At 35.0% G+C, this 14,570-nt stretch overlaps 1 protein-coding gene across 28 annotated transcripts in view; it reads left to right on the top strand.

Annotated features, from left to right (window-relative positions):
- NEB (nebulin) overlaps positions 1-14,570 on the top strand; it is a 215,778-nt gene that overhangs the window by 92,857 nt on the left and 108,351 nt on the right. For all 28 annotated transcript variants that reach the window (XM_081262451.1, XM_081262441.1, XM_081262444.1 and 25 more), the window contains 7 exons: positions 2,195-2,302; positions 4,570-4,881; positions 5,205-5,408; positions 6,144-6,248; positions 10,691-10,798; positions 12,416-12,727; positions 14,149-14,352. In XM_081262451.1, coding sequence (XP_081118577.1) covers positions 2,195-2,302; positions 4,570-4,881; positions 5,205-5,408; positions 6,144-6,248; positions 10,691-10,798; positions 12,416-12,727; positions 14,149-14,352 — 1,353 coding nt within the window. The remainder of the gene's footprint in view (positions 1-2,194; positions 2,303-4,569; positions 4,882-5,204; positions 5,409-6,143; positions 6,249-10,690; positions 10,799-12,415; positions 12,728-14,148; positions 14,353-14,570) is intronic.

Below are 14,570 nucleotides of genomic sequence, written 5' to 3'. Positions count from 1 at the left end.
CTATACCATTGGTCCACCTGCCTGTTTTGGTACCAGTACCATGCTGTTTTTGTTACTATTGCTTTGTAGTACAGTTTGAACTCTGATATCGCTATACCTCCAGATTCACTCTTCCTGCTTAGAATTGCTTTTGCTATTCTGGGTCTTTTGTTTTTCCATATGAATTTCATGATTGCTTTATCTATTTCTACAAGAAATGCCGTTGGGATTTTGATTGGCATTGCATTAAACCTATAGAGAACTTTTGGTAATATCGCCATTTTGATAATGTTAGTTCTGCCTATCCATGAACAGGGTATATTTTTCCATCTTCTAAGATCTTCTTCTACTTCTCTCTTTAGGGTTCTGTAGTTTTCATTGTATAAATCTTTCACCTCTTTTGTTAGGTTGTTTCCCAAGTATTTTCTTTTTTTTTGAGGATATTGTGAATGGAGTGTTTTTCCTCATTTCCGTTTCAGAAGTTTTGTCGCTGATATGCAGAAATGCCTTTGATTTATGCGTGTTGATTTTATATCCTGCCACTTTGCTGAATTCATTTATTAGTTCTAGTAGTTTCTTTGTAGACCCTTTTGGGTCTTCTAGGTATAGAATCATGTCATCTGCAAATAGTGATAATTTAACTTCTTCTTTTCCTATTTTTATGCCTTTAATTTCTTTTGTCTGTCTAATTGCTCTGGCCAGTGTTTCAAGAACTATATTGAATAGAAGTGGTGATAGAGGGCATCCCTGTCTTGTTCCAGAGTTTAGAGGGAATGCCTTTAACTTTTGTCCATTCAGAATGATGCTAGCCTGAGGCTTAGCATAGATAGCTTTTACAATGTCAAGGTAAGTTCCTGTTATCCCTAGTTTTTCTAATGTTTTGAACATAAAGGGATGCTGTACTTTGTCGAATGCTTTCTCTGCGTCTATCGAGATGATCATATGGTTCTTATCTTTAAGTCTATTGATGTGGTGAATAACATTTATTGATTTCCGTATATTGAACCAGCCTTGCATCCCAGGGATGAATCCTACTTGATCATGGTGCACAATTTTTTTGATGTGTTTTTGTATTCGATTTGCCAGAATTTTATTGAGGATTTTTGCATCTAGGTTCATTAGAGATATTGGTCTGTAGTTTTCTTTCTTTGAGGTGTCTTTGTCTGGTTTCGGAATTAGGGTGATGTTGGCCTCATAGAATGAATTTGGAAGAGCTCCCTCTTTTTCTATTTCCTGAAATAACTTGAAAAGTATTGGTATTAATTCTTCTTTAAAGGTTTTGTAAAACTCCGCTGTATATCCATCCGGTCCTGGGCTTTTCTTGGTTGGTAGTCTTTTGATGGCTTCTTCAATTTCATCCATTGATATTGGTCTGTTCAAATTGTGTGTATCCTCCTGACTCAGTCTGGGCAAATCATATGACTTAAGAAATTTATCGATGTCTTCACTATCTTCTATTTTATTGGAATATAGGTTTTCAAAATAATTTCTAATTGTCTTCTGTATTTCTGTAGCATCTGTTGTGATATTGCCTTTTTCATCCCGTATGTTAGTAATTTCAAAATTTAGAATCTTAAAGTTGAGATTATAGTCAGGTTAACTATGTTGTAAGTTAAGTTACTCTTTCTTTCTGATTTACTTTCTAAACATTATAAAATATTATGATTGTTACAAAATTTTAAGTAATAAATGAACAAAAGTGTATATATTTTATTTATAAATTAATGATATTAAACACATTATTCTGCCATTTCTTTTACACTTAGTAGTATATTTGAATTGATGCTCTATGAATCTATATAGATTATATTCTCTATTTATATGTATATCATTAATATTACAATCTGCAAATAATGTATTTAATTTAAAATGCTATAAATATAATAGATGAATATATCAATCTATATTAATACCTATTAGTATATCTCATGTATTTCTAACACTATATAGTTTTTTGGGTAGGATATAATTTATTTGCTAGAAACTTAGATTGTTTCCATTTTCTAGTTTTTTAAAAAGTATAGGGTATAGGGCTGGAGTTGTGGCTCAGTGGTAGAGCACCTCGCACGTGTGAGGCCCTGGGTTTGATCCTCAGCACCACATAAAAATAAATAAATAAAGGTTAAAAAAGTATTTGGTATAAATTACTTGATAATCTCCAAATAATTGTTGCTGTCAAACCTTTTGTTTTAACTCTTTGACTTTCTTTCTACAGACTCTGTATAAACTTGCCAATGAAGAAGCAAAGCAGAAAGGCTATGACTTGCGAATTGACGCCATCCCAATTGTGGCAGCCAAGGCCTCCAGAGATATCGCCAGTGACGTAAGTAACAGCACTCAGATATTTATGTGGAAGGATGGGGAGGGGAGACTGACTCACTATAAATACATGAAGTTGCATCCAGATGTCTTACTGAACACTGATCAATGCTTCTAAAGCATTTTTTAATTTGAAAATATTTCTTTTTAATTTTGAAAGTCTTTAATGTCCATGTCTCAGGGGGAAAGAGTTATCCTAAACTTTGGTATAAAATTGAATCAGAATCCATAGTTTTTTATAATTATGAGAAATTCATCTTTACATTTTGAGCATGTAATTCTGACATAATTCAGAAAATGCTAGAAGAGTAATCATTTGGTTACATGCCTTGGTTCAATAGCAGGTGAACACCAGGTACACAGCCTGGTCTAGGAAAACATACCTTTCCCCAGATCTGCTCTGTAGTTTTGCCAACTCTTTCTTTGAAAATTATTTTAAGTGCTTCCTTTTGAATTATTTTCCAATGAAAACTAGAAAGACAAACAATCAAAAGATGAACCTGTTGCTCTCTGAAGGAAATAGGTCCCTTGGAAAAGAATTCAGACTTTTGTAAATAGGTACTAGAATTTGTGTGATGTTGTTGCCTATAGTAGATAGAAAATACCCAGAGTCAGCCCTTGCCAAAACCAGCAAGATGTTTTCTTGCTCATTTATAGTTCATTTTTCCACTTGAGGGATCCCAAACAAACCTCAGCCAGCTATCTTGGGCATAGCAGGGCAGACACAATCCAGTCCATCTCAGGGAGCCAAGTGACCCAACAAAAGTCATCAGAGCCAGATTTTAGAGGGGCAGAGAATGGGTTGGGGGAAAGAGAAAATGTGGATATAGGATTAGCATTCTCAAAGTTCCACGTGAGATTTCCAGGTTAGTGATGTCGCTAGACTAACATGACAAAAGGCAGTGAACAGTACAGATTAATCTTCTGAAAAGTGTCACCACTTTTATTTCTAGGAACTAAATGTCTGCAAACCATGGGACTGTGTATTTCAGCCTGTCTTCCCATTTAGACTAGTGCTATGAAGTTTAATCAGCTTAGGATAAGGAGTTTAGTTGATGTGCAGATAATTTCATTTTTTTGCAAGAATTATAAATTTTAAAATAACAATGTTTTAAAATTAATGAGACTTTTAACACTTTCTATTAATTTTTTATTTTTATTTTTAAGTTAATTTTTTATTTATATATGACAGCAGAATGCATTATAATTCTTATTCCACATATAGAGCACAATTTTTCATACTCTTGGTTGGATACAAAGTATATTCACACCAATTCATGTCTTCATACATGTACTTTGGATAATGATGTCACATTGCACCATCATTTCTAACCTCTTGCCCCCTCCTTTCCCCTCCCACCCTTCTGCCCTATCTAGAATTCGTCTATTCCTCCCATGCTCCCTCTCCCTACCCCACTATGAATCAGCCTCTTTATATCAGAGAAAGCATTCGGCATTTGTTTTTTGGGGGATTGGCTCACTTCACTTAGCATTGTCTTCTCTAACTCCATCAATTTACCTGCAAATGCCATGATTTTATTGTCTTTTATTGCTGAACAAAATTCCATTTTGTATAAATGCCACATTTTTTTTATCCATTCATCTATTGAAGGGCATCTAGGTTGGTTCCACAGTTTAGCTATTGTGAATTGTGCTGCTATAAACATTGATGTGGCTGTGTCCCTGTAGTATGTTCTTTTTAAGTCCTTTGGGTATAGACCAAGGAGAGGGTTAGCTGGATCAAATGGTAGTTCCATTCCCAGTTTTCCAAGAAATCTCCAAACTGCTTTCCACATTGGATGCACCAATTTGCAGTCCTACTAGCAGTGTATGAGTGTACCTTTTCCCCCACATCCTCACAAACACTTATTATTATTTGTATTGACAATAGATGCCATTCTGACTGGAGTGAGATGAAATCTTAGAGTAGTTTTGATTTGCATTGCTCTAATTGCTAGCAATGATGAACATTTTTCATACATTTGTTGATTGATTGTATATCATCTTCTGAGAAGTGTCTCTTCAGGTGCTTGGCCCACGTATTGATTGGGTTATTTGTTTTTTCGATTCTTAGCTTTTTGAGTTCTTTATATACCCTAAAGATTAGTGCTCTATCTGATGTGTGAGGGGTAAAGATTTGCTCCCAAGATTTGCTTCCTTAATAAGACTCCTTTGGCACAAAAATTAAAATCAAGAAACAATAAATAGGATGAACTCAAACTAAAAAGTTTCTTCTCATTTTTATTTTTGAAACCACCATTTTTATTTCAGTATAAATACAAAGATGGCTACCGCAAACAGCTGGGCCACCACATTGGAGCCCGAAATATTAAAGATGACCCCAAGATGATGTGGTCCATGCACGTGGCCAAAATCCAGAGTGACAGGGAGTACAAGAAGGACTTTGAGAAGTGGAAGACCAAGTTCAGCAGCCCAGTGGACATGCTGGGGGTGGTGCTGGCCAAGAAATGCCAGACCTTAGTGAGTGACGTGGACTACAGAAACTACCTGCACCAGTGGACGTGCCTACCTGACCAGAATGATGTCATCCATGCTCGGCAGGCCTATGACCTCCAGAGCGATGTGAGTGCCTGAGAGCCATAATAACTGCATTTGTGGGAGCAATGCATATTAACACGTAGACAAAGGTCTCATATTTGATAGAAACCTTGGAGGATGATGTTTTTTTGTCTCTGTTCCTCATTTTTTCAAGTGTCCATTACTTTTTTTTAATAGATGATATAATACCATAAAATGTCTCTAATTTTCCTTTATATTTTAACGGATAGAGATATAAAATTTAATATACCAATGTTTTTCAGTGTTTCCCCCCTGCCCCTCTGGCTTTGGAAATCAAGTGTCATAACAACTTTAATAATACTTGCTTATGTGTTTGATTTCTTCAGAATGTTTATAAGTCTGATCTCCAGTGGTTGAGAGGCATTGGCTGGGTCCCCATTGGGTCTCTGGATGTGGTCAAGTGCAAGAGAGCTGCAGAGATCCTGAGTGATAACATCTACCGCCAGCCTCCAGACAAGCTGAAGTTCACCAGTGTGACAGATTCTCTGGAGCAGGTGCTGGCCAAGAACAATGCCATCAACATGAACAAGGTGAGCCCCCAATTTGAGGGGAAATGAACAGGATGGAATGTCATTTAGAATACCTATGATTGTTTAAGTTGATCTTTTTTTGTTTTATCCAATTAAATTACTATCCAAACTATAGTGAGGTGGTTGAGTTTTGTATTCTTTTATATAAGAATCCCACATATATATGATAGGAATTCTGCTTTGATATTACTCATGAAATAGAGTTAAAAATGGGACAGCTGTTTGGGGGTTCAAATTGTTTGAAGTTGATGAGAGTTATATATTGTTTGGTATATAACCTTCTAATAAGATTCCTATCTTGCTGGGTGCCTACCCAGGTAAACATACAGAAGATAAATTAGATGCAAATCTTTATATCATTCATTAGAAGAAATTCTAAACATGACATACTCAGGCACATTTGCAGTTAATAAATGAAGAAAAACAAAACCATAGGAAGAATTGAATATAGTCGCACACAGATGTGTACATATACTTGGGAAATGCCTAATTTTAATTTAATTGGAGTGTGGGGAACCTGGTAACATGTGTGTGTTAATGGTATTTATGTTTACATTTATATTTAGTTATAATGAATACTCTGTAAAACCAAAGAGGTTGAAGAGTGTTAACATACTGTATACTGTTGAGATACCAGGGATACTAGATTTAAGTTTAATCATTACTTCTTAAATGAAAACCATTTTCAAAAAAAACTTTGTTTTTCTAATTCATCAACCTTTTTATCCTTCGCAGCGTTTATACACAGAAGCCTGGGACAAAGATAAGACTCAAGTCCATATTATGCCTGATACACCTGAAATTATGCTGGCAAGACAAAATAAAATAAATTATAGTGAGGTGAGACCATTTGTTTTATTTTCTTCCTCTGAACACATTGGTTTTTGCTGATTTAGAAATGTCATATTATGAACTAATCACCAAGCAGGCTAATTAGTTCAGTATTGTATTTTATGCTCATTATCCTACCTTGACTGTACATATCATTATAAAATAGGTAGAGAGAAAAATAAGTAAGCACAAAATATCTCAGGAGCGAAAAATCCTCATAGTCAACTATTAATGTCTGAAATATTAAGTTTTATTTAAAGTAATTATTGCTATTTATCAAATTAGAACTTCCTTCAAAATTTGTTCTGCATGTTTGTGGTTTTTCGTTTATTTTACCTGTAAAATGGGATAAAAATCTCTATCTTGAAAATTTTTTGTGGTGACTCAATGAGGTAAGATATATAAATGCCCAGTGTAAAGCCAGGTATAAAATAATTGCTTAATTCATAAGCTTGAATTTCTCTCCTTTACTCTAATGTCACCTGAAAATTGGACATGTGACATGCTCAAAATGATGACATTTATTTATTTTATTTTTTTTCTTTTTTGACATTTATTTATAAGAAGTGAAATGAGAATTCTCAAACTCACCCATTTCAAAATTGCCTGAGGATAATAAACTACATTCTTTCATGGGAGCTACTCCAGCCTTGCTAAACTTGTAATCACACATCTTTCAGTCCAGAAATCCTGTTGCATAGTCTTTTGCTTAATTGCTCTTGCCTAAGTCAAGAATTAATCTCGTTGATTCAAGAATACTGATTTCTTATATGGTTAAGTATATTTAAAAAAAAAAAAACATGAAGACAGACTTTTCAGTTTGAGATCACTGGAAAATTTAAACATTTAGTCTCAAGACTTGATTGAGATAATTATTTTACCTTTACTAGATGAAGAATTATTTTATTATTCTTTAGTCTATAATTATATAAAGCTAAAAAGGAGGCATGTTTATATCAAATAACCAAGACAAGTAAAATGAAGTGGATATGACTTCACTTTCTCCAGCATCATAAAACAGACCTGAGCTGGGTTCGGTTGCAGATGTCTGTAATCCCAGAGGCTTAGGAGGCTGAGTCAGGAGGATTGAAAGTTCTAAGCTAGCCTCAGCAACTTACTGAGTCCCTGTCTCAAAATAAAAAAGGGCTGGGGATGTAGCTTAGTGGTAAAGTGCCCCTGGGTTAAATCCTGACTCCCCCACCATCCAAAAATCACTCTGAGGAGAGTGATCACAAGTATTTGATTGAACTTGGCTGAACTCATTTTCAAATGAGCCATTTTCTCTTGGCCACAGAGCTTCTCTGTTGGACTACCTTCTCTGGGAGCTTTATCTTAGCTAGGCAAATGAAGTTTAGCTTCTATCCCAGATTGTAAGTGCATCTCACAAACCTCTCCTTTTTACTGAGGTGAGTGAAAGTTGCTGAGAGGATATTGGACTATTTTTAATTCTAAAAATTTCAGCTGGATCTACTGAGATTGCAAAAATATATTAATTCTGTAAGAACTGTTTTCTTAAAAATAGATTTCGGAGTGGTGAACTTGAACTTCTGCTCAGTCTGTGACCAAGGGTAATTTCATCCCATACTTTACTCCAGAAATATAAAACAAAGCAAACACATCTTACTCATTTCCCTTAGATTCTCATTTACCTATTCTAATTCTCTATTCTAATTTCCCTTAGATTCTCATTTACCTATTCTAACTTTAAATTGTAGCCTTGGTGACAATGAAAGGTGTTCTCTTCTTTGAAGTACTACATCTTTTTAGAATGTTGAGCGCATTCAAAAAATCTGTTTGATCTGAAGCAAAAAGATGATTTAAGCACATTTTCCCCCATTACCATGGAAAACCATAATAGATAAAGTATTTGATTCTTTAGTTATAAAAGAAATATTTCTAGAAAATTTTCAAAAAAACTAACCCTCTGGGGCTAGGGCTGGGGCTCAACTGATAGAGCACTCACCTAGCACGCGTGAGGCACTGGATTCCATCCTCAGAACCACATAAAAATATTGTGTCCACCTAAAACTAAAAACAAACAACAATGACAAAAAAACTAACCCTCTGTATATCATCTTAAAAATATTAAATTTATTCTTATTTTTACTTTAGCTTTTCCTTATGAAATCTCATCTTAAAAAGAATGTAAACTGTCACATCTTGCTGATCCATGTTATAAACAAACAATAACATCTACGACCCTTAAGTCATTTAACATCAATGCTTCTCCATCATATTTAAAATTCAGATATTGGTACAGTATTCTTAATTCAATCTGAGAATTATGAAACAACTATTTCTGCCACACTTTCAAAAAATTATCCTTACATCTAAAATTTTGTCTTTACATGGCCTAAACAATTTAAAAGTATGTTGAACAAGGTAAGGTAGAAAGAAGGATCTAAAAGAATTATAGATCATTGTTTTTCCTTTAAAGCCATAAGCAATTTCTAAATCATTTCCCAGAACTACCTACTACTTCTATGTCTACTTTAACTGACTCAATAAATCTCTATCATAGAGGAAATGAGAAAGAAAGATTAAATAGTTCAATTGTAGGCTGATGTGAGTGTGTATGTCTGTATTGGGTATAGGGATGAGCTGCCTTCCAACCTCAGTTACCTTTGAGTTTGACAAAGGTTTTATAAGGGGCACGCTTGCATGGCTGAGTGTAAGCAAAGAGTTAACAAAGCTTCAACTTCTGTATGTACTGCCTGCCTGGGAATGCCCCTGCTCTTGAGTTTGAGTGGTGTTCCATTTCCTTTTTCATAGTCACTCTTCTTTCACTTTAAAATAAAAAAGGCACAGTTTAAAGGTGAGGAGAGAAACTAGACCAAAAAAAAAAAAAAAATGCAACTCATGATCTTGAATTTAATTCTGGAGAGAAAAATAACATTCTATAAAGGATTTTATTGGGATAGTTGAAATTTGAATGATCCTGTATATTGGACAATGATATTGTGTCAGTATTAAATTTCTGGCATTGGATAAATATATTGGGATTATATAAAACTGTTTTTAGTCTTTGGAGAGAGATACATGGTGAAGCATTTTAGGTAAAGTTATCATGAGGTCATTAGCTTTAAATTAAATAAATATACTATGTAGTTCTTAATCCAAAGTTCTACATCCATTCTTTTGACCTTATTACAGTTTTGGAGTGAATGTGAATTCTGTGAGAACCAATTAATTTTCTCTTAATTGGTTCAACAATTGAAAATAATAAAAGAAAAATATACACAATATATGCACACATAAAGAGGGAGAGAGAGAATGCAAACATATGGCAAATATTAAAGAAGTGGTTAGTTGTGGATGTTCCTTTTCCCATTCTTACAACTTTTCTGTAGGTTCGAAATTTTTCACGAAAAGGAAAATGCACATTTAAAAATATTGAAACATACATTTAAATATTCGACCAAGTATTGTTATATAAAGATTTAATTATAAAAAGAAGAATAAGAAAGAAAGGAATATCTGCCCCAGTAGGTACTGTGTTATCTGTCAGAGAATACTAAAACAAAACTTTGCCAATTTAATTCAGTAGTGCCCGACAAGATCTGTTTGAGTCAAGGCACTGTGATAAGTCACAAATATCTTGTTAAAAGAGCCAATAAATTTTTACTTTTTATGTTTAAAAATAGTTTATCAAAATGCATTTCATTTTGACTTATTGAATACCAGCACTAGCAGTTGTTTTAAATTTCATGTTTTGAGGATATAGAATTAATTAAAATTCATGTAAACAAAGAAATTGACAAAAATGGCTAAAGACTATTAGTATGGATAATTTATTTAAAGTATGGTTGTCAAACTGTGCTCCCATGGAACACCTACATTCTGCCTTCTGTGTATCTGTCCTGCCAGGGCTGAATGGTGGTGGTGGTTTCTCCATTCAAAGAAAAAAAAATAAGAATTTTATCATTTTTGTACTTTTGACTTATAAATCTTTGGAGCGCTCTATCCCCACATCCACTAACAATTTCCAACAGTTAACACAAATAAGAGAAGAGAAAATATTAGCATAGAAATTGAGAAACAGCAATTCATCCTTCATTCATTTCTTATCAGGGACACCATGCTCAAGTAGTGATGATATATATTATTATATAACCATATTGGCTGCTAGTAAAGTTATTCTTAATTCAGATTTGGAGCTGAATCAGTATTTCTTGGTCGTTTCATTTAGAGCAAGTGCTGAACAACATAAACACATTTAAGAGCTATTGACTTAATGTATAAAAATCTATGAAGATTTGTACAAAGAGAAGTTGTGATGTTAAAATTTGCTGAATGTGGAATTTCCACTTAATTGTTTCAAAAACTGGTAAAATAAAGAGGTCTTTTTAAAAAAAAATTAAAGCTGAATATACTAGTGTAGTTCTATATCTATTCTTTTGACAAAAATCACGGTTTCAGAGTGACTGTGAGTTCTGTATCTCTCCCCTCAGAGCCTCTATCGCCAGGCCATGGAAGAAGCCAAGAAAGAAGGCTATGACTTGCGAAGCGATGCCATTCCCATTGTGGCTGCCAAGGCCTCCCGGGATATTGCCAGTGATGTAAGAGCTGATCGAGTTCTGACATGGGTCCCATTAGGCCAGTCACCTGCATGGGGGATTGTGTTCTGGGAATATAGCAGGCTGTCTCTTTAGTCATTGTCCATCTTAATGCCCTCAAATACATGGATCATATAAATTGGGACTTGAGACTATAGGTGACTTCCCTAGGGTCACAATCCTCATAGTGTCCAAGCCTAGATTGGAATGTGGTTCCTTTGACTATCATCTTTTCCTCTTTGCTTGCTAGGAATGAATGCCTCACTTAAAGTCAGTTGGACATGTTGAGCTATTCATAAAACCTAATGAATTCTCTTCTGGGTACACCCAAGGCAAAAGTGACAGAAAAGAAGCAGGTTTACCTGAGTTCTCGAGAGCCCACAGGAGGGAGGACATAGGATAGCAAAGCGGCTAGAAATCTTCATACTGTGGGGTCTACAGGATCAATTTTTTTTTACTTTAAAAACAACATGTTCCTGGACATCTTTAAAATTTATCCAAGAGTAGAAAAAAAAAGTTTGTTCTTACAGGTTTTTAAAACTTTTAAATTGTGGGCAAAAAAAGAAAAAAGGAAAAAAAAACCCAAAACCTACATAAAATTTACCATCTAAACTATTTTCAAGTATACAATTGCACAGCATTCAATATATTCATATTGTTGAACATAGATCTTCATCTTGCAAAACTGAAACTATGTCCATTAAATAAAATTGCCCATTTTTTTTTAATTTTATTTTTTTATTGGTTGTTCACAACATTACAAAGCTCTTGACATATCATATTTCATACATTAGATTGAAGTGGGTTATGAACCCCCAATTTTACCCCAAATGCAGATTGCAGAATCACGTTGGTTACACATCCACAATTTTACGTAATGCCCTATTAGTAATTGTTGTATTCTGCTACCTTTCCTATCCCCTACTATCCCCCTTCCCCTCCCCTCCCATCTTCTCTCTCTACCCCATCTACTGTAATTCATTTCCCTCCATGTTTATTATCCCGTTCCCCTCACAACCTCTTATATGTAATTTTGTATAACAATGAGGGTCTCCCTCCATTTCCATGCAATTTCCCTTTTCTCTCCCTTTCCCTCCCATCTCATGTCTCTGTTTAATGTTAATCTTTTCTTCCTGCTCTTCCTCCCTGCTCTGTTCATAGTTTAAAATTGCCCATTTTTAAACTACCCCTTCTGGATTATTTGTGAAAAGGAAACTGTTTCTCTATAAAAATTTAGTTTAATTTCTAAAAAAAAATAATTTCTATAAAAATTTTAAACCAGCTAAACACGCACCCCAGTTGTTCTCTCAGATGGAGTGACTCACATGAGGACTTCCAAGGCGCTATCATGACTTGTCATTCTAATTGGGCTCACTCAGTGTTCATCTTTTATCACTTTTGACACCATCGAAATTCTCCAGCATATATAGAAGAATTGTCAGGGGTCCTTCTGTGGAGACTTTAAGCGTAGCTCCTTCTTCTTTGGACCTAAGTGGGCCCATATGCAGCATCAGAGCAGCTCATTTGAGGAAACCCCCTGCTAACTTGAGCATTTCACAGAAAGAATAGCAGGGATCACTTTTGGTGCCACCTCCTCATATGTTGGGTTCTCTCTTTCAGTACAAATACAAAGAAGCCTACCGTAAGCAGTTGGGTCACCACATTGGTGCCCGAGCCGTCCATGATGATCCCAAGATAATGTGGTCCCTCCACATTGCCAAAGTACAGAGTGACCGTGAGTATAAGAAAGAATTTGAGAAATACAAGACAAGGTACAGCAGCCCAGTGGACATGCTTGGTATTGTTTTGGCCAAGAAATGTCAGACCTTGGTCAGTGATGTGGACTATAAACACCCTCTGCATGAATGGACCTGCCTGCCCGACCAGAATGACATCATTCATGCCCGGAAAGCCTATGACCTCCAGAGCGATGTGAGTATCCCTGCTGTTGCCTCTGGATGTCAAAAGCAGATCTGGAACATGTCTGTGGGTTCCAATTAGTGCCAATGGACTGGAATTTATATATTTCAGACAACATGCAGTTGAATGCTCTGAAGGAGTTTCCAGCTAGAAGTATTATAGTTTGTTTTCCTCTCTAAAAGTTATATATAAGAGGAAATAAATAGTATTAATTCTATACAAGAGTATATCCTAGTGATTCAGGAATACTTTGTCTGAGTTAGATGAAACTTAACCCTCAAAAATAAATCACTAGCTGGGCACAGTGGTGCACAACTGTAATCCCAGCATCTTGGGAGGCTGAGGAAGGAGGATCATGAGTTCAAAGCCAGTCTCAGCAACTTAGTGAGGCCCTAAGTAACTTAATAAAATATTTAAAAGGGATGGGGAAGTGGCTCAGTAGTTAAGTGACCCTAGGTTTGATCCCTGGTATGTATGTATGTATAAATAAATAAATAAACAGATCACTAGCAGCAGAACATGGTAATCCCAGAAATTCATGTAATCCCAGAAATTCAGAGTCTGAGGCGGGAGGATCACAAGTTCAAGGTCAGTTTCAGCAACTTAGTGAGGTCCTAAGCAACTTAGTGAGACCCTGTGTCAAAATAAAATGTAAAAGGGAATGGGGATGTGGCTCAATGGTAAAACACCCCTATGTTCAATTGCTAGTACCAAATAATAATAATAATAATAATAATAATAATAATAATAATATCACTATCAACTTTTGGGTAAAGAGGTGGAAATGTGTGTGAGTATTGATGTTAGAGTGTAATATGGAGAGAGTGGGAAGAAAAGTACGTTGTACTAAATTACTTTAATAAACATTCAAGTCTTAACATTTCCTGATGGAAATAAGGAAATAAGACATTCTTACTTTTTTTCAAAACAAGTCATCTAATACTTGTTAATATTCATTGTGTCCTATTGAAAGTAAAAAATAAAATGACTAATTAGATGAACACCCAATACCACATTTCCTTTATGTACCTCATTTGTAAAGATGAAAACTAAAGCAAGAGCTTATGATGTCAATAATCCCATGCCATTGGTCTGAATGTGTGGTTTTATTTGGAACTATTACCACACTTTTTTTTAATATTAAAAGAACATTCCTCCTGAAAAAAAAAATCTTGTAATTCTCTCAAGGGCAGAACAATGTATTTTTTTTTAAAAAAATTATCATTCTTAATGTAATCCTCTGTACCAAAGAATGATCAGGAAAAGAATGTCCTTATGATCGAGTGACTGCTAATTGAGGATGCTGGCCTCTTTATCTGTTGAATAGTACCTTTCATTTCTCTGGTATGATCCATTTTGTGACTATGAAGTCAAAACACTAATAAATAATAAAAAAACTAATAAATTTGTTTTTTTAATCAATTGATCTTCAGAATTTGTATAAGTCCGACCTGGAATGGATGAAAGGTATCGGCTGGGTTCCAATTGGTTCCTTGGAAGTGGTTAAAGCCAAGAGGGCCACAGAGATACTGAGTGATAATATCTATCGTCAGCGTCCAGACACCCTGAAATTCACCAGTATAACTGACTCACCAGAGCAGGTGCTGGCAAAGAACAATGCTTTAAATATGAATAAGGTGAGTCTTTGGTCCTCACTGTCAGAGCTGAGAAGTTACCCTAGGACTAGGTAAAAAGTCTGATATGTTTTTAAATTTCAGAGATTACCATGTGATTTATAACACCTTTTAAAATGATTTTCCACTATAATACATACCATGGTTGCTCAGTGCTACTTCAAACCATGAAACTGATATGAAAAATACTGTGCTGCAAATATTCATAATGCTTTACAGAT

The sequence above is a fragment of the Spermophilus citellus genome (assembly GCF_964194105.1).
Source record: "Spermophilus citellus genome assembly, chromosome: 11".
In the NCBI taxonomy this organism is placed as follows: Eukaryota; Metazoa; Chordata; class Mammalia; order Rodentia; family Sciuridae; genus Spermophilus; species Spermophilus citellus.
Note: the sequence above shows the minus strand (reverse complement) of the source record. Positions and strands in the feature narration are given on the sequence as shown.